The sequence below is a fragment of the Hypanus sabinus genome, chromosome 5 (genome assembly GCF_030144855.1).
Source record: "Hypanus sabinus isolate sHypSab1 chromosome 5, sHypSab1.hap1, whole genome shotgun sequence".
NCBI lineage: Eukaryota > Metazoa > Chordata > Chondrichthyes > Myliobatiformes > Dasyatidae > Hypanus > Hypanus sabinus.
The window spans coordinates 25,480,156-25,505,556 of NC_082710.1; the positions used below are offsets into that span (position 1 = coordinate 25,480,156).

At 42.4% G+C, this 25,401-nt stretch overlaps 1 protein-coding gene across 5 annotated transcripts in view; it reads left to right on the forward strand.

The window, feature by feature from the left end:
- The window catches only part of LOC132394008 (aminopeptidase Q-like), a 195,143-nt gene that overhangs the window by 68,979 nt on the left and 100,763 nt on the right, over window positions 1-25,401 (forward strand). For all 5 annotated transcript variants that reach the window (XM_059969603.1, XM_059969604.1, XM_059969606.1 and 2 more), the window contains exons 5-9: window positions 3,311-3,465; window positions 6,090-6,200; window positions 8,347-8,490; window positions 12,809-12,874; window positions 13,019-13,084. In XM_059969603.1, the coding sequence (XP_059825586.1) occupies window positions 3,311-3,465; window positions 6,090-6,200; window positions 8,347-8,490; window positions 12,809-12,874; window positions 13,019-13,084 (542 nt within the window). The remainder of the gene's footprint in view (window positions 1-3,310; window positions 3,466-6,089; window positions 6,201-8,346; window positions 8,491-12,808; window positions 12,875-13,018; window positions 13,085-25,401) is intronic.

The window sequence follows — 25,401 nt, forward strand, 5'->3', positions numbered from 1 at the left end:
AGTGTAAAATGCCAGTTAATGAATTGACCCTTACTTTTCAACTTCTGCCTGTTCTCTTGGTGGATCAGCTTCTCTACAATAAATTATTAAACTTAATGAGTCAGTGGTTCAATGGTTCCATTTAAAATCATAGAATATATACATTATACAACCCGAAATTCTTACTCTTCGTGGACATCCACGAAACAGAAGAAAGACCCCAAAGAAAGAATGAAAGATAAATGTAGAAACCAAAAGCCCCCCCACCTCCCATGCACAAGCAGCAAAACATCAACCCTCCCCCCATTTATTCTAGCAGAAAATATCAGACCCCCCCCCCACCACCACCCACAATGCAAGCAATAGCCCAGCCACCAAAGACACCATGATCGAGTGTCCATCAAATACCACTGTTCATCCCACAGTTTGACATCCTACAGACTCTCTCACTAATGAGGGAGGGGGAGGCATCACTCCAGCCACAGTGAGAGCTTGTTGCTTTGATGTTACAGCCTGTAGCGTCACTTTAGAGTTCCACCAACTTGAGAACCAGAAACAAGTTCTCCCTCACCATCAAGAGTTGTCCACAGGGCTGCAGAGCCTCACCCCAATGGCGCATGTCTTCCAGGCCGCTCCTGGAGATATCAAACACGCTAGGCCGCTCAGCGTGCTCCGGGAGCATGATCCCTCTGCCATGAAAAATCTCAGTTTGAGTGCAGCGGTAGGTCATGGACTCCGACAGGACCCCAGCCACCTTGAAAAGTGAAGAAGAGACGTTAAAGAAAAGAATTTAAACTGATTTGCAGATGAACTCAAAGAAGTTGCCCTCTGGTGCCATCTTTAATTGGAATTCCCCTTATTCCATATTTATTGTTTGAATCTATTACGTGTTTGATTTTATTTGTCAAAAAATCTCGTCTGTTGCTGATTTAACCCAAACACTGATTTATCCCACCAGAACCAAGTTAGGCATGATGCTGGTGGAAAGCAGGTAATGAGCAAAAAGGATGGCAGGAGGGAGATAAACAGCCTTCTGTGTGATTATTTACTTCAACTCTCCCATATTTATGATGCTGGTTAAATGTATCTGAAAAGTTTAACTATTTGGTGGCTATTTCCACTGTATAGGCAATTGTCTAGACCACTTTTCTTTGAACATAGCTAACCAAATGCTAGTTATGAAAGTCAAAAAAGGAACTGAAGGTGCTGGAAATCTGAAATCAGGCAGGTCAGGCAGCTTCTGTGGAGAATGAAACAGAGTTAATATTTCAGATCAAGAATCCCCTGTCAGAACTGGGAAAAAGGGAAAACAAGCTGGTTTTAAGCTGTAGAGAGAGTAGGGGCAAGGTGGTGGATAAATAAAATAAAGGAATTATTTGCGGTAAGGTGATGCCAGGAATGCTTTGGGGATAAGCTGATGATTAAATCATTTGACTGAAGGGTTAATGAGCCCATTTAGAAAAAGAATGGCATGAACAAAATATGTTAAGAACAAAATATGTTAATATGTTATAAGGGTAGCTGGAATTCTTTCTGGTGTCTTTTTTAAATAATCAACATCAGGGGGTATAAGCTAGTGTTGCTGCACTGGGTGGGGGGGGAGAGACTTTAAACTAGAATTGAATAGAATTGATGTTATTTCTTACGTCCTTTGCGTACATGAGGAGTAAAAATCTTTACATTACATCTCCATCTAAATTGCTGCACTGGGGGGATGGTGTTAAACTAGTGTTGAAGGAGGATGAGAACCAAAGTCCCAGAGCAGCTAGTGGAGTGTTTGTGGAGAAGGTAGATGTTAAGCCTACATACAAAGACAGGAGCCAAAAGGCTGAGCGTGGTGGGACAAATATTCTGAGTTGTGTCTATTACAATCCAGAAGTATTATAGGTAAGGCAGAGCTGCTTAGAGCATTGATCAGCATGTGGAGTGATGATAATGTATCCAGTAGTGAGACATTGTTATAGGAAGGGCAGGACTGGCAACTCAGTGTTCTGTGGTTCTGTTATTTTAGACATGCTAGAGGGGGAGGTATTAAAGTGGGAGGGATGGTATTACATATCAGGACAGTGCTCAGACAGAGGGCTCGTCTACTGTGGTTATACGGGTGGAACTGAGGAATAAGAAAGGGATAGCTACGTTAATGGATTATACTAGCCAGCATGATTTAGAGGAGCAACTTTCGAGAGAGATTGCAGAGAATTTCAAGAAGGTTGTGACAATGGGTGATTTTTAATTTTCCACATATTGACTGGGACTTTAACAAGACCTTTGATTAGCCTATGGGAGGCTAGTCCGGAGGTTCAGTTGCTTGGGATTCAGGATGAAGTAGTAAACTGGATTCAAGGGAGAAGCCAGAGATAGTTGCTTCTCTGACTGGTCTGGGCTAGTGATATGCTGAAGGGATCAGTAGCAGGTCCATTATTGTTCTTCACCTGTAAATGGTTTGGATGTGTGGTGAACCACATATACCTGTCTGGACACGCCCCTTGCTGACTGCTCCTGTGGCTCCTCCCACAGATCCCTGTATAAAGGCAATTGAGGCCTGGGCCCGGCCTCTCAGTCTCCAGGATGTAGTATGGTGGTCACTCACTGCTTGTTCCTTCTTCCAGTCAATAAAAGCCGATATCTCGCCTTTACGTCTCAGAGTGAGTTATTGATGGTGCATCAGGATGATAATGTGGCAAACTGAATTAGCAAATGCACAGATGACACAAATACAAGGGTGTTGTGGACCATCAGGAAGACTGTCAAAAACTTGCAACATGATTTGGACCAGATGGAAAAATGGACTAAAAAATGGCAGGTGGAATTTAATGTGGTCACATGTGAGGTGTTGCACTTTAAGAGGACAAACCAGGATAGACTTATACAGTGAACAGTAAGGGACTTGGGTGTGTGGTAGAACATAGGAATCTGGGAATAGACATCCATGATTCCTTGCAACTGGTGTCACAGATAGATAGGGTTGTCAAGAGAGCTTTTGGTACATTGGCCTTCATAAATCAAAATATTAAGTATAGGATTTGGAATGTTATATTGAAGTTATATAACTCATTGTTGAGGCCAAATTTAGAGTACCTTGTGCAGTTTTGGTTACCTACCTAGGGGAAAGATATCAATAGGATTGAGAGAATACAGAGAAAATTTGAAAGGATGTTGCTGACACAGCAAACATTGTAACCCTTTATATTCACAAATTGTGGGCCTCAACCATTGCTTTTTGTGCATTTAACAGTATGGTAGAATGTCTACTAGGTGCCTAATGTGTTAATCAATTGTGAACTATAACTTCAATTCAATACATCAGATTTCTTCTGTTCTCTTTTTTTAGATTTAGTAGGATTATCTCATTTTCAAGACACTGCAATGGAAAATTGGGGTCTGGTGATTTTCATTAACAGTGCACTGCTTCATCATCCAAAGAAGGACTTTTACGAAGATAAGTTGAAAACAACTTTAATTATTGCACATGAGTTGGCACACCAGGCATGTTTGCACAATCTTTTCACAAGTTATCTGTCATACATATTTCTCATGGGAATTTGAAGTCAAGAACTGTTGTAAACGTGTTTCATGGTTTAATCATTTTAGTCAAATCATTCTGTTGATAAATATGGGTTTGAAAAAGCTGTCTTACACATACAAGTTGGCGTGTTACTCTTTAATAATTCCAAAGTAGGGAAATAATTGTTCTTCTAAAATCTTGCAATTGTGTTAAGTTGTTGTGCTTGTGTGATGCTGAACTGATTCCGGAGTGTCTTCGTTCTTCTGTGGTGCATTTCCTAATGTCTGATGTGGGTTAACACTGAGCCTTTACAGGGTTTGTAAGGGGAGAGCAGCATGAAGCTGTAGCAGGTGTACTGGCTAACAGTGGAGGAGATAGAGGGAATGCCATCCAGGTGATCTCATTTCAGTAATTATTTGTATAACAGATACTACTGTTGGTGGCAAGGATATCACTTAATACTCTTGGATGTTGGGGGTTGTGTACATTATTTATTACAGGAACAGTGTGGACCAGGGCCTTTCCAGTCCAAGGGGCCACGCTAGCCAGCAGTCCACCTGCTTTAACCCCAGCCTAATCATAGGACAATTTACAATGACCAATTAACCCTACTAAACAGTCCGTCTTTGGGCCTGTGGGAGGATACTGTGGGGGAATACCTGGAAGAAACACATGCAATCACAGGAAGAATGTACAAATTCCTTACAGGTGGCACTAGAAATCAGGTGCCCTGAGCTGTAGTAGGTTCATGCTAACAGCTACACTACCATGGCCCCCTTGATCTCCTGCACTTCCTCGAATGAAAGGATTCATTTAGTGCTTTTGAATGGCCTTTCCTGGAATTAGACCCAGCAAAGTTGGAGGAACTGTGATTTCCAAATCAGGATTTTTTTATTTTGTTTATTTATTGCAGTACAGGCTCTTCAAGCTGCGCAGCCCAGCAGCCCCTGATTGAACCCTACTTAATCACGGGATCACGGGACAATTTATAATGACCAATTAACCTTCCACATGGTACATTACTGGACCGTGGGAGGAAACCCACGCGGCTACAAGGTGAACGGCAGGAGTGACTATGAGTGGAATATGAAGGTGGTAATGCTTGTGTGCACCTGCTGTCCTTGGTGAGAGAGGATGATAGTAATGGGGTAGAGTTGGACGGCTGAGATCAGATGCCCTGAGCTGTAGTAGTGTCATACTAACAACTAAGCTACCATGGCGCCCTAGTTACTACCATTGGAGTAACTGAGATGAGCAAATTGTGAGAACTACTTTAAATTGGAAGATCAAAGAGAAAGAGAATGTCAAAACACTGTAGTGACAATGGTGTCTAGTTCAGTTGTGACTATGTTGTAGTTACAAATGTAATAGGGCAAGTGTGGTGAATGGTGTGTGTGTGTGTGTGTGTGTGTGTGTGTGTGTGTGTGTGTGTGTGTGTGTGTGTGTGTTTGGAAGTAGTACTCGAAAGGTACAGTTCAAGGTTCAAAGATTTCTTTTTGACAGTTTGTATGGACTAGATGGGCCAAAGGGCCTGTTTCTATGCTGTAGTGCTCTATGACTCTGTGATGCCTCGGTGCAGGAAGGGTTTGCTCTTGAAGGTGATCTCAGTGATCAGCTTCTGCTGCTTGGGTTTCAGCTTTTCTTTAGAATCCCTACTAAACCACTAGAGCAGAAGGTATATTCTCTTTACTTCACCTCATCAAGGTTCAAAGTAAGTTTACTATTAAAGAACATATATATATGTCACCATATACAATCCTGAGATCCATTTTCTTGTGGGAATTCACTGCAAATACAAACAAACAACAAAAAGGTTAAATAATAATAACAAATATTGAGAATATGAAATAAGGAGTACTTGAAAGTGAGTTCATAACTTATGAGAATGGTTCATTGTTGGGCTGAGTGAAGTTATCCCCTCTGGTTCAAGAGCCTGATGGCTGAGGGGCAAGAACTGCTCCTGAACCTGGCGGTACAGGTCCTGAGGATATTCTACCTCCTTGATGGCAGCAGCGAGAAGAAAGCATGGTCTGGATGGTTTGGTCACTGACGACGGATGCTGATTTCCTGAAACAGCGCTGCATGTCAAAGTGCTCAGTGATGTTGAGATCTTTGCCTGTGTGGACCGAGCTGTATCTGCTACTATTTTGAAGGCTTTTCCATTGAAAGGGATTGGTATTCCATACCAGGCTTTGATGTAGCTGGTCAATATTTTCTCCACTGCTTATCTATAGAGGTTTGTCAAAGTTTTAAATGTCACGTCAAGTTTGTCAAAGTTTTAGATGGTATGCCACTATGATGCTGAGGTTTGTGTCTATAAAATGGGTGTAGATGGCTTTCCTGTCCTGCTAAATCTCCAATGACAACCAGGAGGGTTCAAGTAGCAACACAAGTTGACTTTTTATTGTACCAATAGTGGAGAGATCCATGAGTGTTGGCAGCACAGGAGTACTAGTCATTAGTCATTATTATTTGCACACTAATGTCTTGAAGGTAGCATCAAAATGCATTTAGGTTGAGGTATCATTAAACTGTGTCTTTTTTTTGCAGATTAAAACAAATTAAAGAATTATATTTTAAAATGAACTTTCTTTTGTTTTTGAAGTGGCTTGGAAATCTGGCCACAATGAAATGGTGGAATGATCTGTGGCTCAAAGAAGGATTGTCAACATACTTTGAATTCATAGCTGCTTCTACTGTACTGCCAATAGATACGGTAAACAAATCTATTTCTAAATTAAAATTCTGTTAGTGGTCTCTGAGACAGTCTGTTCACAGAGCTTGTGTCATGAATACTTGTGCAAGAAAAGGGTAGGTTCATATGATACCGCAATGGCATTAATATCTTAATCTTTAGGATATTTTCTACCGGGGGATTAAGTTTACATTTTAACTCAATGGCTATTTCATTAGGTACACCTATACACCTGCACATTAAAGCAAATATCTAATCAGCCAATCATGTGACAGCAATTCAATTCGTGAAAGCATGCAAGCATGGTCAAAAGGTTCAGTTGAACCTCTTGAGTTCAGAGTTGGTCAAGAGTTCAGACCGAACATCCAAATAGGGAAGAAACGTAATTTAAGTGACTTTGACTGTTGGTGCCAGACAAGGTGATTTGAGTATCTAAGAAACTGCTGATCTCCTGGAATTCTCACAAACAATATTCTTTAGAGTTTATGCAGAACAATGCAAAAATTAAGGAGGCATCCAGTGAGCTGTAGTTCTGTCAGCAGAAGCACCTCGTTAACGAGAGAGGTCAGAGGAAAACAACCAGACTGGTTCAAGCTGACAGGAAGATGACATTAACTAAAATATCCATGTTACAACAGTGATGTGCAGTACAGCATCTCTGAATGCACAACATGCTTAATATTGAAGTGGATAGGTTACAGCAGCAAAATATATATATAGTGACTTCTTTATTAGGTACTTCCTGTATATAGCAAATTTCACATCCAGAAGTCCCCAACAGTCAGTAACTAATGTTAAGGTATTTATTGGTTTGTAAAATGTAAATGCTGAATTATTACAGCAAAGTCTCAAAAACAGAATGGATAAAAAAATCATCCCTTTTGATCATTGACAAATAAATACAAGAGAGAAAATAAGCAAAGTTTAGTTACATTTTGAAAAGAAACGAGGCATTGTTTTAATGTTATAAACATGTCAGCAACTGTCCCCAAACAACAGTAACAGCAAAATTAGGTAACTAGATAATATTAGTTGTAAGTGCAAATTTTGAAATGTTGAAAGGAGAAGCTGGACTTTAATATGTAATTAGTAACATTTTGTAGTAAGTTAATCATGGAAAAATGCTTTGATGGCAGAAGTAGAAAGGTGGAATGCAAATGTTTCAAGTTGCTGGAACAGAAGGAGACTGTGTTAGTCATGGAGTGGATGTGGACAGGAAATTGAAGGTGGAAATAAGATTCCCTGCTCCAACTCAGCTTCAGGTGGCAAATATGGAATTTGATAAAATGCAGAGGAAAGGCAGTCTGAAGAACTTAATCTCAGACACGCCAAAACTGAACTAAAGGAAATATTGTCTCACTTTGAATCTTCAAATCAGAGAGAAAGCCAAAAGATCTTGGATCACGGGGACATGTCGCTGGTTGAAAGCAGCATCTTGATTCCAGATTTTGTTTGTTGTTGGAGTGTTAATGGCGAAGGAATAGTCTCCTTGTGTACAGCCAAGGTAATTAAACGTGAAGAAGAATAGGATCGGGTCCCAGAATGTGTCAAGAATCCATAGCCATAACTTGTAACTTTTCAGTGAAAAGCATTAGTCTGGGAATGCACAACTCTATGCTTCTCAGTGCTTACGTATGCCAGGAATGTAACTTAAGAATGTCCACCTGCCTTATGCCTGTGATTTGAAAAAAAAAAGAGAAAAATGAAGTTAGGGCAATGGATGTGGAGCAGAAAGCATATGGATTGTAACAGGAACTGCTTTTAATACATCAAAAAATTGATGTTTAAACTTGAATTTGTGGTTACTGGAGAAGATAGTTCAAAAGTCCCTTTTTTCAAGTGTATCACAATTGGCTTATTTTTTCCCCCTCACTTCGAGTTTCCAGGAAGTGCCTGTTCCATAATTGTGATAATGATTTAAAATTAGAAATATTTTAAGAAAAGCATTGTATTGCATATTATATTAGATATTTTTCAACCGGCTCTCAACTGAAACAAATTCATTTCCCATGTGCTAATTAACACACTTCAGCTTTGGAACTTGGAAATCACTGGAATATATGGCTAAAGATGACATTCCATGTGATATTTTATGTGGATGGGGTGAGTTAATTAAGTTTGTTATTCAAAATGTAATGAACTAATGACTGTATTGAATTTTTTACAGGATAGTATACACCTTGCTCCTTTTGTTTATCTAATATCTTGCTGTCAATTCGATTGGTTCTTTCATCGCTTGTCTGAGAAAGAAGAGGATGTGAGCACAGCAGACCAAGTTATTGACATGTTCAGCACAGTTAGCTATGTACAGGTAAATTTCAGTCTAAATTTCAAAACTACAGCTAGATTTCAGCTTGTTTATGGGGTAAACATATCATTGAAGAAACTCCAATGTACATATTGTCACCAGAAAATGCTATTCTTTTTATAAAAGTCCAATGGAAATTGGCTTCCAGAGGTCATTCACTAGGTTACCGTTTGTTCAATAAAGGATTGATTAATTTGTGAAAAGTGCAATTACATTACAAAAAAAGTATAGGGCACTGCTCAGCATTTGAGGTGATTTCTAGAATACCTAACAGAAAGATGTTCCAGAAGTAGGAAAATCAATCAATAATTGTAATGGCATATTAAGCAAGTAGCCAACTGTACATTTCCCTTCAAAGATGCTGCCTAACTTGCTGAGATCCTCCAGCAAATAGTTTGTTGTACAAAGCAGTTAATGATATTGACATCATCATTGAATCACCCACAGTACAACACTGTGCCAATTTGAGTAGCAACTGAGTAGCAATTTGTGAAACTTGTAGCCTACCTCCAGAAAAGGGTTCAACCTGACTCATGTACAAAAAATACTAAAGTAGTCATCAAGTTAATGACCTATCATCTGGAAGTTTAAGTGCAAATCATATGGCTTCTTCATGTAGAACTGTATGTCCCACCTCTTGTACGCCTAATCACTCAGCAGGCTGAAGCTGACCCAGAACAAGATTATATCTCACAAGCACAGAAACACATAAGAAAAGCTCTCTCCACCAGTGAGCACATCTGTAAGGAGCACTGCCGCAAGAAAGCACCATCCAGGCCACTCTCCTTTCCTGCTGCTGCCATTGGGAAGGACGTACAGGAATCTTAGGTCCCATACCACCAGGTTCACAAACAGAAACTACCTTTCAACCATTAGGCTCCTGAACCGACGTGGATAACTTCACTCAGCTCAACACTGAACTGATTCCAAACCTAAGGACTCATTTTCAGGGTTTCTACAACTCATGTTCTCAGTATTATTTATTCTTTTTTTTGTATTTGTACATTTCCACTTCTTTTGCACCTTGGTTGTTTGTCAATCTTTGTGTTTATTTTTTCATTGATTCTATGGTATTTCTTTGCCCTACTGTGAAATACCTCCAAGGAAATGAATCCTAGGGTAAGATATGGTGACATTTATGGACATAAATAATAAATTTACTTTGGACTTTGATCTTTGAGGCAGCTTCGGCACTTTTATGGCAAATAGGAATGAAGAACAAGGTCATACTCATGAGAGAGAAAGAACGAAAAATTCTAATACAATTTCCATGCTGCCATCCTTGAAAGAAAATGGATCTGGGGAAAGATGCATACATCAGGATGCTCTTTATCAATGAGAACTCAGCATTTAATACTATCATCCCCTCAAAACTAATCAGTAAACTCCAAGACCTCAATACCCCCTTGTGCAATAGGATCCTGGATTCCTCACTTGCAGACTCTGGTCAGTCTGAATCAGCCCAAAACATCTCTTCCACAATCTTCATCAGCACTGGGGCACTACAGGGCTGGGTGCTTAGCCCCTTGCTCTATTTGCTTTACAACTGGGACTGTGTGGCCAACGACAGCTCCAACACCATATTGTTGATGACACCACTGTTGTGGGCTGCATCAAAGGTGGTAGTGAATCGGAATATAGGAAGGAGATTGAAAACCTGGCTGAGTGGTGTAACTGCAACAACCTCTCATTCAAGACCAAGGAGCTGATTGTGGACTTAAGGAGAGTGAAATGAGAGGTCCATGAGCCAGTACTCATTGGTGAATCAGAGGTGGAGAGGATCAGTAACTTCAAATACTTCAGTGACTCTACCTCAGAGGACCTGTCCTGGACCCGTCATATACATTTAATTGCAAAGAAAGCACCTCTACTTCTTCAGGAGTTGTGTGAAGGCTCAGCATGTCATCAAAACCTTGGCCAATGTCTGTATATGTGTGGTGGAAAGTGTGCTGACTGGCTGCATTACAGCCTGGTATGGGGACACCAATGCCCTTTGAATGGGAAATCGTACAGAAGGTAGTGGATTCGGCCCAGTACGTCACAGGTAAAAGCCCTCCCAATCCCTGAGCACATCTACATGAAACATTGCTGTAGAAAAGCAGCTGCCATTATCAAAGATCCTCACCACCCAGGCCATGCTCTTTTCTCGCTGCTGCCATCAGATAGAAGGTACAAGATCCTCACGACTCATGCCAGCAGGTTCAAGAACAGTTATTGAACCTCAGCCATTAGACTCTTGAACAAAATGGGATAACTACACTTATTCTATTTCTGGTGTTCCCACAACCAGTGGTCTTACTATAAGGACTCTTTACCTTGTTATTTCAAGCACTTTCATGTTATTTCATGCTCATTATTTACTGCTATTTACTTATATTTGCATTTGCACAATTTGTTGTTCATTGATCCTGCTTACAGTTACTATTCTGTAGATTTGCTGAGTACACCTGCAGGATAGAGAATCTAAGGGTTGTATGTGTGACATATATGTACTCTGATAATAAATTTTATTTTGACTTTTGACTTTGACTTTGAGTGCATGGTGACAGATAATGTACTTTGATAATAAACTTGCTTTGAACTTTTCTGTTATAGATTGAATTTCTAAGTAAATTACTATTAAAGTACATACTTGTCACCATATAATGTTATTTTCCATCCCTCCAGCATTTGCAGTATCATTGAGGGTGAAGCTTTGTTATGTTCGAGCTCTATCACCTATAATTGTATCTGGCTTACAATGTGCAGATGGTTCTCCGAACCTTGGCCAAAACTATGACAAAGAACATCTTTAATATACGGAATTACTGACTTCACCCTTCATTTTTTTTCTCACTTCAGTTTGGAACCTGGTGGTTTCCTTGATCCCTAAATAGGCAGGGAATCTCATTAACTATTCAGCTCTTCTACCAAAATCTCAATGTGAGTTTCAGTGGTGTTGGGATTCTGCTCCAAGTTCTAGAAACATAGAAAACCTACAGCACAATACAGCCCCTTCGGCCTACAAAGCTGTGCCAAACATGTCCCTGCCTTAGAACTACCTAGGCTTTACCCATAGCCCTCTATGTTTCTAAGCTCCATGTAGCCATCCAGGAGTCTCTTAAAAGACCCTATCATTTCCGCCTCCGTTGCTGCTGCTGGGAGCCCATTCCATGCACTCACCACTCTCTGTGTTTAAAAAAAAACACCCTTGACATTTCCTCTGTACCTTCTCCCCAGCATCTTAAAACTATACCCTCTCGTGCTAGCCATTTCATCTCTGGCGAAAAGCCTCTGACGATCCACATGATCAATGCCTCTCAGTATCTTCTACACCTTACCCTCCATCGCTCCAAGGAGAAAAAGCTGAGTTCACTCAACCTATTCTCATAAGGCATGCTCCCCAATCCAGGCAACATCCTTGTAAATCTCCTCTGCACCCTTTCGATGGTTTCCACGTCCTTCCTGTAGTGAGGCGACCAGAACTGAGCACAGTACTCCAAGTGGGGTCTGAACAGGGCCCTGTATAGCTGCGACATTACCTCTCAGTTCTGCTAAAAAAAACTTTTGCGGAACTCCACAAGATGTAAAATGATAAGAGATGTAGAGAAGTTGCAATAATGACCATCTGCGATGTGTAAGGTGCTAAACGGGATTAACAGGATTGATAGGGGAGAGTGGAACAAATGGGCAAAATTCCAGAAGCAGGTTGTTTGAGGGTTAGAAAAATATTATTTATTTATTTGTTGAGATGGAGCTGCACCACTTAGCAGCCTGTGATTTAACCACAGCCTAATCATAGGACAATTTACAATAATTAATTAACCTACCAACTGGTTGCATTTTTGGACTGTGGGAGGAAACCCCCACGGTCACGGGGGGTGGGGAACATACAACCTACTTACACACAGTGGCAGGAATTGAACCCCGGTTGCTGGTACTGTAAAGTGTTATGCTAACAACTACGCTACTGTGCTGCCCTAAACTTTATGATTCTCTCCCTTAATAAACTGCTGAGATTAAGTCAATAGAATACTTCAAAAGTAAGGACGATGGATTTCGGCTAGGGTTATGGAATAAAGGCGGGAAGAAAAGGGCTCAGAAGTAAGTCAGCCATGAGCCAATTAATTGATGTAACAAGTTTAAAAGGGAGAATTCTGTTTCAATATTTGTCTGTTCTTATTACTGCCTATCCCACACTAATTTTGGAGTGCACTTACTTTAAGTATAGTTAATGTATAAGAGATTGGCAATGATTTTTAATTTCTTTTAAACATTATTTTCCTAATATGTGAGGTGTGAATTTTATCGGCAGAAACTGTGTTATTCTTTCTCTATATAGGGTGCCAATGTTGTCCACATGATCTCCATTTTAATGACAAGTGAACTACTTATGGAAGGACTCAGAGTGAGTTGAGATAAGTCTTTACTTGTTTGAGTCAATATATTATAGAAATAAAGTAACATCTAGAAAGTTTTAGAAGCGTTCATTTCTCTTCATAGCAATGCTCTGTTTTGAATAGGCATTCTGTTTTCCTTTATTCCCTCATAGTCATACATCAAGACATTTTCCTATTCAAATGCTGAGACAGACGATCTGTGGAACCATTTGCAGATGGTGAGTTTTGTGCAGATTTCAATAGATGTCACGTAATAAGGTGCACTTTTGAACATTCTGGATGTTAATTTAAAAAAAATATTTTCCCTGTTCCATTGTCGGGCTATAACAGACATTGGGGTAACACTTAATCAGTTAGTTGGAACCTGGTTTTAGAAGTCTGGAAGTGTATGGTCATGCACTTTGGTAGAAGGAATAAAAGCAATGGAGAGAAACTTTAGAAATCTGAGGTGCAAAGGGACTTGGGAGTCCTTGTGCAGGATTCCCTGAAGGTTAATTTGCAGGCTGAGTCAGTGGTGAGGAAAGGCAAATGTGATGTTAGCATTCATTTCGAGAGGAGTAGAATGTAAAAATAAGGATGCAATGCTGAGGTTTTATAAAGCGCTGGTGAGGCCTTGCTTGGAGTATCGTAAGCAGGTTTGGGTGACTGGATGTGCTGGTGTTGGAGAGGTTTCAGAGAAGATTTATGAAAACTATTCTGGGAATGAAAAGCTTATGGTAGGAGGAGTGATTGATGGTGTTAAGCCTATACTCATTGGAATTTAGAATGTAACACTTACCCAACAGGCTGGTATATGTCTAGGGGAAAAGGAGATCCAGCCACTCACCAACCCCACCTCCCGTACACGCAGGTGCTGTGAGAATCAAGTTTATGCTGCGCGTACACACACAATATCAAACTCACACCGGATACCGTTATGGAATACACTTTAAAGATTTTACTAAAACTAAAAGAGTACTATGCAATACAGTATATATGAAGGAAAAGAAAATAAAGTAAAAGGCGCCAACGTATCAAAGTTCAGTCAGTTTAGTGCACATCGTTGGAGCTCAACCATCAAACCGTTCGACCCCTCGTCACTTTCCTCCGACCTCCATGTCCTCGCACCTGGGACCACCCCTGGTGGTCGACCGAGCAGTGCAGCGCACGTCCACCTTCCTCGGCGTCTCCTTCCCGCCTCCCCCGAAAAGACCGCGAAACCCCCAAACTCCCAGCCTCTCAAGACAAAATAACATTCCCCATTGGTTAAAAAATGAATACAATCCCCATATCAGCAAGTCCAAAGCTAAACAACTGCAAGAGAAAACACTTACCAAATATAAAAGCATTCCTACTCTAGCAAACCAAAGAAACCATTTTGATTAACATACACAGTACATTGTACAAGAAGAATGGGGAGGATCTCACTGAAATCTATGAAATGTTGAAAGGTCTCAATAGAGTGGATATGGAGAGGATGTTTCCTATGGTGGGGGAGCCTAAGACCAGAGGACACAGTCTCAGAATAGAGGACATCCATTTAGAATGGAAATGAGGAGGAATTTCTTTAGCTAGAGGGTGGTGGTGAATCTGTGAAATTTGTTACCGCAGTCAGCTGTGGAGGCCAGATCATTTGAGTATTTAAAGTGGAGGTTGACAGCTTCTTGATTAATCAGGGCATCAAAGATTATGGGGAGAGGGCAGGAGAATGGGGTTGAGAGGGAAATGGATCAGCCATGATGAAATGGTGGAGCAAACTTGATGTGCCAAGTGACCTAACTCCGCTCCTGTGTCTTGCGGCCGCGTTTTGAAAATTCTATATGAATGGGATGTTTGAATAGATTTGCATCGGTATCATATATTTCAGATTGCTCATCCTTCTGAGATGGTAGCACATACATAAAATCAATCTTTTCTGCTGACCAGGGGATCAGCTGGTGAACTTTGTCATCATGAAGATGTGGGAGATGCAAACTGATTTTCTTCCTTGTGAAGAATCACTTGGAATAAAACGAAATTGATCATTGTTGTAAGGGACACCAAGTATTATACTTGGGCAACAAAATCCCCATAGGCAAGTTGCACCTTAATTGTGAGAAATACTTTAAGGGAGTGTTTGGGAGCTGGAAATTAGACAGCAGCTTGGTGCATTTGGATGTCACAGCAGCACAACTCAGGGCATTCTGGAGGTCAGAGTTCCAATCCTGGCGCCGTCTGTGAGGAGTCTGTCCATGAACCATGTGGGTTTCCTCCGGATGCCTTGATTTCCTCCCGCATCCCAAAGATGCATCAGTTAGCAGGTTAATTGGTCATGGTAAATTGTCCCAGGAGTAGCTGGTGCGGAGAAGGTGGGTTGCGGGGCCGAGCAGCACTTTGGGCCGGAAGGGCCTGTTCCGTGCTGTATCGCTAAATAAAGTTTAAAAAGCAAAACAGATGTGTTTGTGCTCTGTGAGCTGATCAACTTGCCAACCTGCAAAAGCTGCAGACGTGGTCAATTCACGACTGGGCAGCAAGCAAAATGCATCCATGATGTTCCGTACTTGGACAGAAAGTGTCCATGGTGCAGGTGTTTAGCGTTACAGAGCAATGCATAAAATCCCCCAAAAAGTCAGATGGTGCTGTGACTTTGCGAGTTAAAAAGCAGGCTTCATCAGAAACTTTGCTTCCAATCAGCACTTGGACTGTGACTAGGGGTTTCTGTATTCTAGGAAGATTTGCAGTCCTCAGGAGCTTGGAAGTAGACTTGATTAGCTTTGATGGTACAAGATAGTTAGTCCATCAGCGTTCTCTTCCACTGAGGTGGTCCTTTGGGATCAAGGGTGACCTGGTTGCAATCTAGTGTTGTGGGCTCTAATATGGCTAATGAAGTCAATGTGGTAACCATAGATTTTCCATAGCTTGGTTAAGAGGTGACTGGTGGTGTAGGCAAGTGGGTGGATTCTGAGGTGGTGTAGTGTGCTGCTTAAATAGAACATAAATGAATATAGTGCAGGAATGGGCCCTTCGGCCCAACATGTCCATGCTAACCACAATACCAATTTATACTGCACACTTGCCTGCAGGTGGTCCATATCCTGCAAATCCCCATCCTTTTATGTGCCTAAGTGTCTTCTGCAGGTTCTGTGCATTCCTGATGCATGATCCTCATGCCCCATATTCCATTCCAAAAGCCCCTTCTCCATTTTAAGGTGAATGGTTCTGGGGAGTGGGTGTGATCATTCCACTCCTCAAGGAAGATAGAAATGTAGAAAACTTGCAGCACAATACAGGCCCTTTGGCCCACAATGCTGTGCCGAGCATGTACTTATTTTAGAAATTACCTAAGGCTACCCATAGCTCTCTATTTTTCTAAGCTCCATGTACCTATCCAGGAGTCTCTTAAAAGACCCTATTGTATCCACCTCCACCACCATTGCCAGTAGCCCATTCCATGCACTCACCACTCTCTGCATAAAAAAACTTATCCCTGACATCTCCTCTGTACCTACTTGCAAACACCTTAAACCTGTACCCTCTCATGTTAGACATTTCAGCCGTGGGAAAATGCCTTTGACTATCCGCACAATCAATGCCTCTCATCACTTTATACACCACATGTGTTGCCCTTAAGGCATTTGTTTAGCTTTATTACATTTTTGCTTTAGTAATTCATTTGTAATTATTTTCTAGTTAAAGTTAAGGTTGTTGAAAGTAAATTCATTATCTGTGTTGTATCGTGGCATGCGATGACGTCACACCCGGTTTCGCCGTGTCTTGTGGGTAAATACCAGTTTGGAGAAATGGGAAGGAGGGGGCTTGTGTGTGCAGGATCAGCGTGAGAAAAGTTCCATTTCTACACACTAAGAAACATCATAGAAGCAACGCCGTAAGTTCATATGACAATCGATATGTTGAAGTAAAAATGTTAATGATGATTCTGTTAAAAGTAATGACGGTTGATAAAGTTTATTTTCTTGTGCTATTGAAAGTGTTGCTAGAAAGTTTGTGTTGAAGTATATTTAAAGTTATTGATGGTGTAGGTAGATTCTGACTGTATGTTGTACTTTAATGTAATATAGTTTGTTGTAGTTTTACTTTTACAACTATTTATGATGTAAATGTGATGCCAAGAAGGAAACAGATACTGTATATATTCTGTATTGTTTTATCAACAGTTTTCACCATATGTTAATGTGGAAGAGTGAACAGTAAACGGTTAATCTTACTGTGATCTTGCCTTCATTGACTACGGTTTAACTTGGTGTTTAGTTCAGAGTTTTTACACCTGCACGAGAACACTACAGTGAAAAGGTGGCATTACCAGGTGTTTCGACAAGTGGTACAATGGCATTGCGATCCAGTGTCAAGTTGTTGCCATCCAGCGCCAAGAGCAGTAGGGCATCAGCAAATAAGACTGCCCTCGCAAGAGCTAAAGCAGAAACCGCCAAGGTGCGAGTGTCATACGCCAAACAGGAAGCAAAACTGAAAATGGAAAAGGCTGCCAGAGAAGCCGAAAACCAGTTGGCAAAGGTAAGGATAGAGTCAGAGTTAGAAGAGCTGGCGCTACGCAAAAAGCCAAAGCTGCCATGGTAGAAGCAGAAATATTAGAAAGCGCTGAAGAAATGCACATTCAAGATGAAGTAAAATCTACTTCAGAAAGGACCAGTACTCCTCATTCACCAATGCAACAGGCAGAGTCCAGCTCACAGCAACCCAAGAGTTGGATGTTATGACAAAATGGCTGGGAAAAGAATCCTGTGAACAGGTGAGACGCATACGTTCAGTGTACGTCAACAACCCCAAGCTATCCTTAAGCAAAGCATGGGAGAGACTTCGGGAGTACTATGCGGCCCCTGATATTATTAAAATGGCACTATTTCAATGGCTGGAAAATTTTCCTAGGGTGTCAGCCAAGGACCACACTAAACTAAGAGAACTGGGAGACTTACTCATGGAGATTGAAGGCACTAAAGAAGACAGCTATTTAACTGGCCTGTCATATCTAGATACTTCATACAGAATTGCACCAATCGTGAATAAATTTCCATTTGAGCTGCAGGAAAGGTAGATGTCTGTTGGCTCAGAATACAAGGAAGAGAACGATGGTCGATTACCTCCCTTTAAGTATTTCACTAGGTTTGTGTGCAAGGAGGCGAAGCAGCGAATCGACCCTAGCTTCATGAGTCAAGGTAGCAGTACTATTCACACTAATCCACTTTGAATAATTTTAACATCAACAAACCCATCTTGGTGCATAAAACCGAAGTCTCCACAACTAACAATGACCCTAGCCAGAATTGTCCATTGCACAACAAACCCCACCCCCTTAAAAATGCAGAACGTTTAGAAAGAACCCTTTGATGAGAGAATGGCCCTTCTCAAGGAGAAAAAAGTGTTTTAAATGCTGATCCTCTACCTCTCACCTAGCTAGAGAGTATACGTTCCCCGTAAAGTGCTTGGAATGCAACAGCACTAATCACGATGGGGCCATGCATCCCGGCCCGTTACCGCAAACTGACAAAGCTCCTTCATCCTCACAAGAGGACGGCTTGGAGGGAGAGGATCACTCCAAGACAACTGTTGTCAGCTCGAGCTGTACAGAAGTTTGCGGTCAAGGTCAGTCAAGTTGTTCTTGCTCAAAGATCTGCCTCACTGAGGTATACCCAAAGGGAGCCAAAGAAAAGGCCATCAAAGCCTATGTAATTCTGGATGACTAGAGCAATAACTCACTAGTCAGACCAGAGTTCTTTGACTTGTTCAACGTAGAGAGTAATCAGTTCCCATACTACCTTAGAACTTGCTCAGGCAGCGTTGAAACATATGGAAGGAAGGCAGAAGGCTTCCAGCTCGAGTCGCTGGATGGTAAAGTCGTCATCTGTCTCCCTCCGCTCTTGGAGTGCAATGAAATCCTGAATAATTGCACCGAGATTCCGATGCCACGTGCAGTGCTACACCAGCCATATCTCCACCACATTGCCAAGCACATTCCGGAACTGGATCCAAAAGCGGAAATACTCCTGCTATTCGGAAGAGACATTCTCAGGGTGCACAAGGTCAGGCAGCAGGTCAATGGACCACATGACGTCCCCTTTGCCAACACCTGGACGTGGGGTGGGTGGTGATTGGAGAGGTGTGCCGTGGCAATGTATACAAACCGACGGTTAACACACTCAAGACCAACGTGCTTGAGAGTGGCCGCTATTCAATTTTTCAACCCTGCACAAGCTTTATGTGTATCAAGGAAACACAACAAGGCTTTATCAAGAGTAGTAAGGTAACCGTGAAGACACTTGGACAGTCAATCTTCGCTCAAACTGAGCATAATAATAAACTTGCACCATCACCAGAAGACACCATCTTCTTAAAAATAATGGACACCAAGGTCTTCAAAGACAAAGTAATCAACCTGCTCCAATGAACACAAGCCTCAATCACTGAATCAAACCTCCGCTTGCACAAGTTCGCATCAAACTGTCAGGCAGTCATGGAGGCCTTCCCACATGATGACTGTGCTCCGGCAATCAAAGACCTAGATCTAGATGGAGAAACCATACCCACACAAAGGAGTTTGGGCCTCCTTTGGGAGATTACAGCTGACACATTCACATTCTCCATGCCGACCGTGATCAAGCCATTCACCCGCCATGGAGTTCTCTCCACTGTCAACGGTGTTTTCGATTCCTCAGGTCTACTGATGCCAGTTACGATCCAGGGAACAGCCCTTCTCAGGGAACTTACCTTTGAACCCTCTGACTGGGATACTCCCCTACCTGAAGACAAGCTAAGCAAATAGGAGGCTTGGAGAGATTCACTTCAAGACCTAAAACAGCTTCATATCCCACATAGCTACACTGCGACCTCACTCACTGAGGCAACGCACACAGAATTGGGCGTGTTTTCGGATGCGTTAACCAAGACCATCGGTGCTGTGGCTCACTTGAAAGTAGTTGGGAAGGATGGTCGAGTTGAAGTAGGATTTGTAACGGGTCAGGCGAAGCTCACTCCTCAGTCCGAGCCGACAATTCCAAGGCTTGAACTCTGCGCAGCTGTCCTGGCTGTGGAAATGGCGAATCTTATCCAGGACGAGCTAGACCTAGAGCTGGATGACACCAAGTTCTGCACAGATAGCAAAGTAGTGCTTGGTTATATTTATAATGAATCAAAATGTTTCTATGTGTACGTTCATAATAGAGTTCAGCATATCCGCCTGTCATCAAAGACTGAACAATGGCATTATGTAAGTATCGAGGATAACCCTGCAGACCATGCATCGAGATCCTTACCTGCGTTCTGTCTGGCGCAGACTTCCTGGTTCACCGGACCCCCATTCCTGTATCAGCCACCAGCAGAAAAAACTCAAAAGAGTGAGACATTTGAGCTGATCGAACCCGAAAGAGACTCGGAAATTCGGCCACAAACACAAACTGGTGTCACCTACCTGGAAGAATCAATACCTACTACCAAACACTTTCAGCGGTTCTCCGCTTTGAATTCCTTAGTGAGAGGACTTGCGTTCCTCATTCACATGGCCAGATCCCACAAACACTCATTCTGAAATAGTAAATGCAAAGGATGGCACAAATGTCACTTACCTCACACTGCGGACGAATTGGCCCAGGTAAAGGATGTCATCTTTAAAGCAACTCAAAGAGCAGCCTTTGCAAGGGCGTTTTCAGCCCTCCAAGCTAATAAACCAATACCAAAGGACAGCCCTTTGAGGAAACTCAGCCCGATCCTGAAGAACAATCTCATTTGCATTGGAGGCCGGTTAATACACTCTCACCTTTCAGCTGCAGAAAAGAGCCCAGTAATCCTGCCCAAAGACAGCCACGTGTCCTTACTGCTCACTCGCCATCACCATGAACAGGTAAGGCATCAGGGCCGTCACCTGACGGAAGGAGTGACCAGGGCAGCAGGACTGTGCATCTAGGGAGGCAAAACACTGATCAATTCAGTACTTCACAAATGTGTAACCTGCAGGAAACTGTGAGGGAAGCTGGAAGTTCAACGTATGGCGGACATCCCAACAGAACACCTCAATGCCTGCCCTCCTTTTACGTATGTAGGACTCGATGTATTTGGTCCCTGGACTGTCATCACTAGACACACCAGAGGAAGACAAACAGAGAGCAAATGGTGGGCCATCATGTTCAGCTGCATGAGTTCGAGAGCGGTACACATTGAGGTCATCGAATCTTTGGATACATCCAGCTGCATTAACGCTCTCAGGTGCTTCTTTGCACTAAGAGGCCCTGCAATACAGTTAAGGTCTGAATGCGGCACAAACTTTGTTGGAGCGTCCAAGGAGCTTAGGATGGACAAAACGGTGTGAAGGTACCTCAGTGAGCAGGGATGCAACTGGGAGTTCAACACACCACACGCCTCTCACACGGGAGGCGCATGGGAGCGGATGATTGGTATCGCCAGAAGAATTCTTGATTCAATGTTTTTGCAGCAATGCACCCGACTGACCCACAAAGTACTGTGCACACTAATGGCAGAGGTCACAGCCATTATAAATGCGCGACCACTCCTACCTGTGTCTTCGGACCTGGAAAGCCCCTTCATCCTCTTGCCATTAATGCTCCTTATGCAGAAGGCAGGAGTTTCCCCTCCACCTGGGGACTTCTCAGATAAAGATTTATACACAAAGCAATGGAGACAGGTTCAGGCTCTTGCAAATCAGTTTTGGTCCCGTTGGAGACATGAATGTCTGCCTTTGTTGCAACGCAGACAGAAGTGGACAGAACCTCACAGGAACCTTCAAGTTGAAGATTTAGACCCGCTCAGGGACAAGCAGATCACCCACAACTACTGGTGATTTATTATCTATTGTAAATGCCTGCACTGTTTTTGTGTACTTTATGGAGTCTTGTGTAGGTCTGTAGTCTAGTGTAGCTTTCTCTGTGTTGTTTTTTTATTACGTAGTTCAGTCTAGTTTTTTGTACTGTCATGTAACACTATGTCCTGAAAAACGTTGTCTCATTTTTACTATGCACTGTACCAGCAGTTATGGTCGAAATGACAATAAAAGTGACTTGATTTGACTTGCACCCTTTCTATAGCTTCCACATCCTTCCTGTAGTGAGGTGACCAGAACTGAGCACAGTACTCCAAGTGGAGCCGGAACAGGGTCCTATTCAGCTGCAATATTACCTCTTGGCTCTTAAACTCAATCCCATGATTGGTGAAGGCCAATGCACCATATACCTTCTTAACCACAGAGTCAACCTGTGCAGCAATGAAGTTGGACCCCAAGATCCCCCTGATCCTTCACACTGCCAAAAGTCTTATCATTAATACTATATTCTACCATCATATTTGACCTACCAAAATGAACCACCTCACACCTTTCTCAGTTGAACTTCATCTACCACTTATTAGCCCAGTTCTGCATCCTATCAATGTCCCGTTATAACTTCTGACAGCCCTCCATACTATTTACAACATCCCCAACCTTAGTGTCATCAGCAAATTTACTAACCCATCACTCCACTTCCTCGTCCAGGTCATTTATAAAAATCACGAAGAGGAGGGATCCCAGAACAGATCCCTGAGGCACACCACTGGTCACCGACCTCCATGCAGAATATGACTGGTCTATAACCACTCTTTGCCTATTGTGAGCAAGCCAATTCCTTTCTTTCTCAATAAACCTTGCGTGGGGTACCTTGTCAAATGCCTTGCTGAAATCCATATACACTACAGCTAGGGCTCTACCTTCATCAATGTGTTTAGTCACATCCTCAAAAAATTCAGTCAGGCTCATAAGGCACGACCTGCCTTTGACAAAGCCATACTGACTATTCCTAATCATATTATACCTCTCCAAATGTTCATCAATCCTTCCTCGCAGGATCTTCTCCATCAACCTACCAACCACTGAGGTAAGACTCACTGGTCTGTAATTTCCTGGGCTATGTCTTCTCCCTTTCTTGAATAAAGGAACAACATCTGTGACCCTTTGGAACCTCACCCTGTCACCAGGTTCGGATATGGCCTCGAATCACTCTGCCCAATGAATCTCGTAGCCAAGGTCAGTTGCGCTCTCTGCTGGGCCCATCTTTGTGTGGATGTGGTGAACTATGTGCCTGTCTGGACACACCCCCTGCTGACTGCTCCTGTGGCTCCTCCCACAGGCCCCTGTATAAAGGCGATCTGAGGCCTGACGCTCGGCCCCAGTCTCCAGGACATAGTATGATAGGCACTCACTCCTGGTTCCTTCTTCCAGTCAATAAAAGCCGATATCTCGCCTTACGTCTCAGTGTGAGTTATTGATGGTGCATCAGTGGTTGAGGCCTTACTGTCCTCATGGTTCAGATATGGCCCAAGTGCGGAGTGAGAGACTCTGAAGCAGGTCAATAGTTCACAGTGCTGTTGAGCCAAAGCCCTCCTACTCTGTCTACCTCTACTCTGCTGCCCGCTCTATAAAGCTGTTCTAACTCACTGAAGTCCACACGCCTACGCAGACATTTCTTGATCAAACCGCCAAAGAAAAAATATTCCTCCCGCTGGTCTAACTCGCTGACGTTCATGCGCCTGCACTGTCGTTCCTCGTTGTGAAGCTTTGTCTTTGTTTCCCTCCTCCCCCCCACCTTAACAAAGCCCAGAATGAAGTATTTGGTTTTGGTGTCTGATGTCAGGCAACAACGTGGCTGATTAAAAATAGCTTGAGCTTCAGTGACTGGAAGAGACTCTGGCATTGATTCATTCATCCTGTCGTCGTTGATTAACCACACTCAGTCATCATTCACACTGCATTGACATTGCACAAGGAGAATGGTTTGGCCCCTGGCACCAAACTGTTCTAGAGTTTGAACAAAGAAATGCCATTTTTACACAGAATTGACGAGTTGGAAATAGCAGAAACGTTGTGCACTTCTGAATACCAGCCATAATACTTCAGGTGTTCATAACCAATTAAATCTAACGTTAAAATCCAATAATACTTGAAGAGTTGGTAAAATCACTGTCCTCGTAAGTGCTGCCCCAGAATCCTTTGTTTGCACCTGTATCTTGTCTGGCCACCTTGTTTCCCAAGTTTGAATGAAAGACCGTACAAGTGAGAGTTGGGCTTTCAAGGGCTGTGTTCAGCCTGGATGACTAAATTATGTCTGCACAACTATCCGTTTCAGCTTCTCCTCTTGATTCTCGCCTCTCTGAACTTCCACGCTCAGAGTAGGCTGTGCCGGGGCAAACCAGCTCTCAATGGTTTGGTTCAGCTTGAGATTTCATGGTGTCTGCTCTGCGCTGTCAGCTCATTATTTTAACCCTTGCCTTGCTGCCACTTCCACAATCCCTTCAGTGAATTTGGAGGATTTTGAGGAGACACCATAGGTGGTATTTTTGTGGTGCCTTAAGGTGCGCACTGCAGGAAGTTCACACCTCAGAAGCATGAAGGAGGACAGGGATCAGTGCTACACTAGACAACAGGGTCACAAGGATATTGGAGCTGCTTTGTATGCGGAGTGTTCGGTGCTGTAATGGAAGAGATTGTCCAGGTATGGAAAGAGGCATATTGTCTTTGTAACTTTTGCTGCTCATGGAGTTGCTAAACATCCTGAATCAGGCTCAGATTGAGCTGAGTAGCTTGCAGGACATCTGTGTCCCTATGTGGAGATGAGTTAAAGAGCCTGAATATCCAATATTCAGTGAAACCCCGGGCCTGGACTTACTGATTGTGTCGCAGAGTGATGTAGTCATGGTGCAGTGAGAAACCAGGACCTGGACAAACTTGGTGTGCGCACTGGAAATAATTCAGAATGGTAAGGTCAATATTTCACATTTCCAAAAGATTCTGCAGAGAAGGGAAAGATTCAGTATCCATCAGTGCTCTGTTGCACTATTTATTCATTTTTATATGTAATTATTGTAATGTATAGTATTTTTATGTATTGCCCTGTAGCGCTGCTGCAAGACAGCATATTCCATGTCAGTGATAATAAAGCTGGCTCTGATTCCACGTGCAGTTGCACAGAAAGTTTTAGTGTGAAGCCAAATGTATGTGAAAGCAAGATAATGAGGGCCATGAAAATTCTAATTCAGTTTGTAAGATTTGAGAATGTTTTGGAAACAATACATAACTGTAATTAGCAGGTCAGGCAGCGTCTGTGGAAGCAAACAGTCAACGTTTCTGGCCGAGACCCTTCATCAGGACTCGGCCCAAAACGTTGACTGTTCGTTTCCACGGACGCTGCCCGACCTGCTGAGTTCTTCCAGTGTGTTGTTGCTTTGACCCCAGCATCTGCAGAGTATTTTGTGTTTACATAACTATAATTAGTAGGTGTACTGGTCTACTTTGGGTTGGACGGTTATGTACTAATGGTTGGGTATAATAACAGAAAAATGAAAGATGAGAAATTTGTTATATATGAAGACATGGTGATGTTATTCACTGGATCTATCTATGTAGGGGTACTCTGAAAATACCTCCCAACCTTCAAGCTTAACCAGAAAGGTAAGGACAGTGAATTCCCATCCAAATTGCACGCCAGATGAAAAATGTCGTCTTTTTTATTTTAATAGTTTTCAGTTGTCTCTGACATTCAGAAACAATTGAAAACAACTAAAGTTAAAT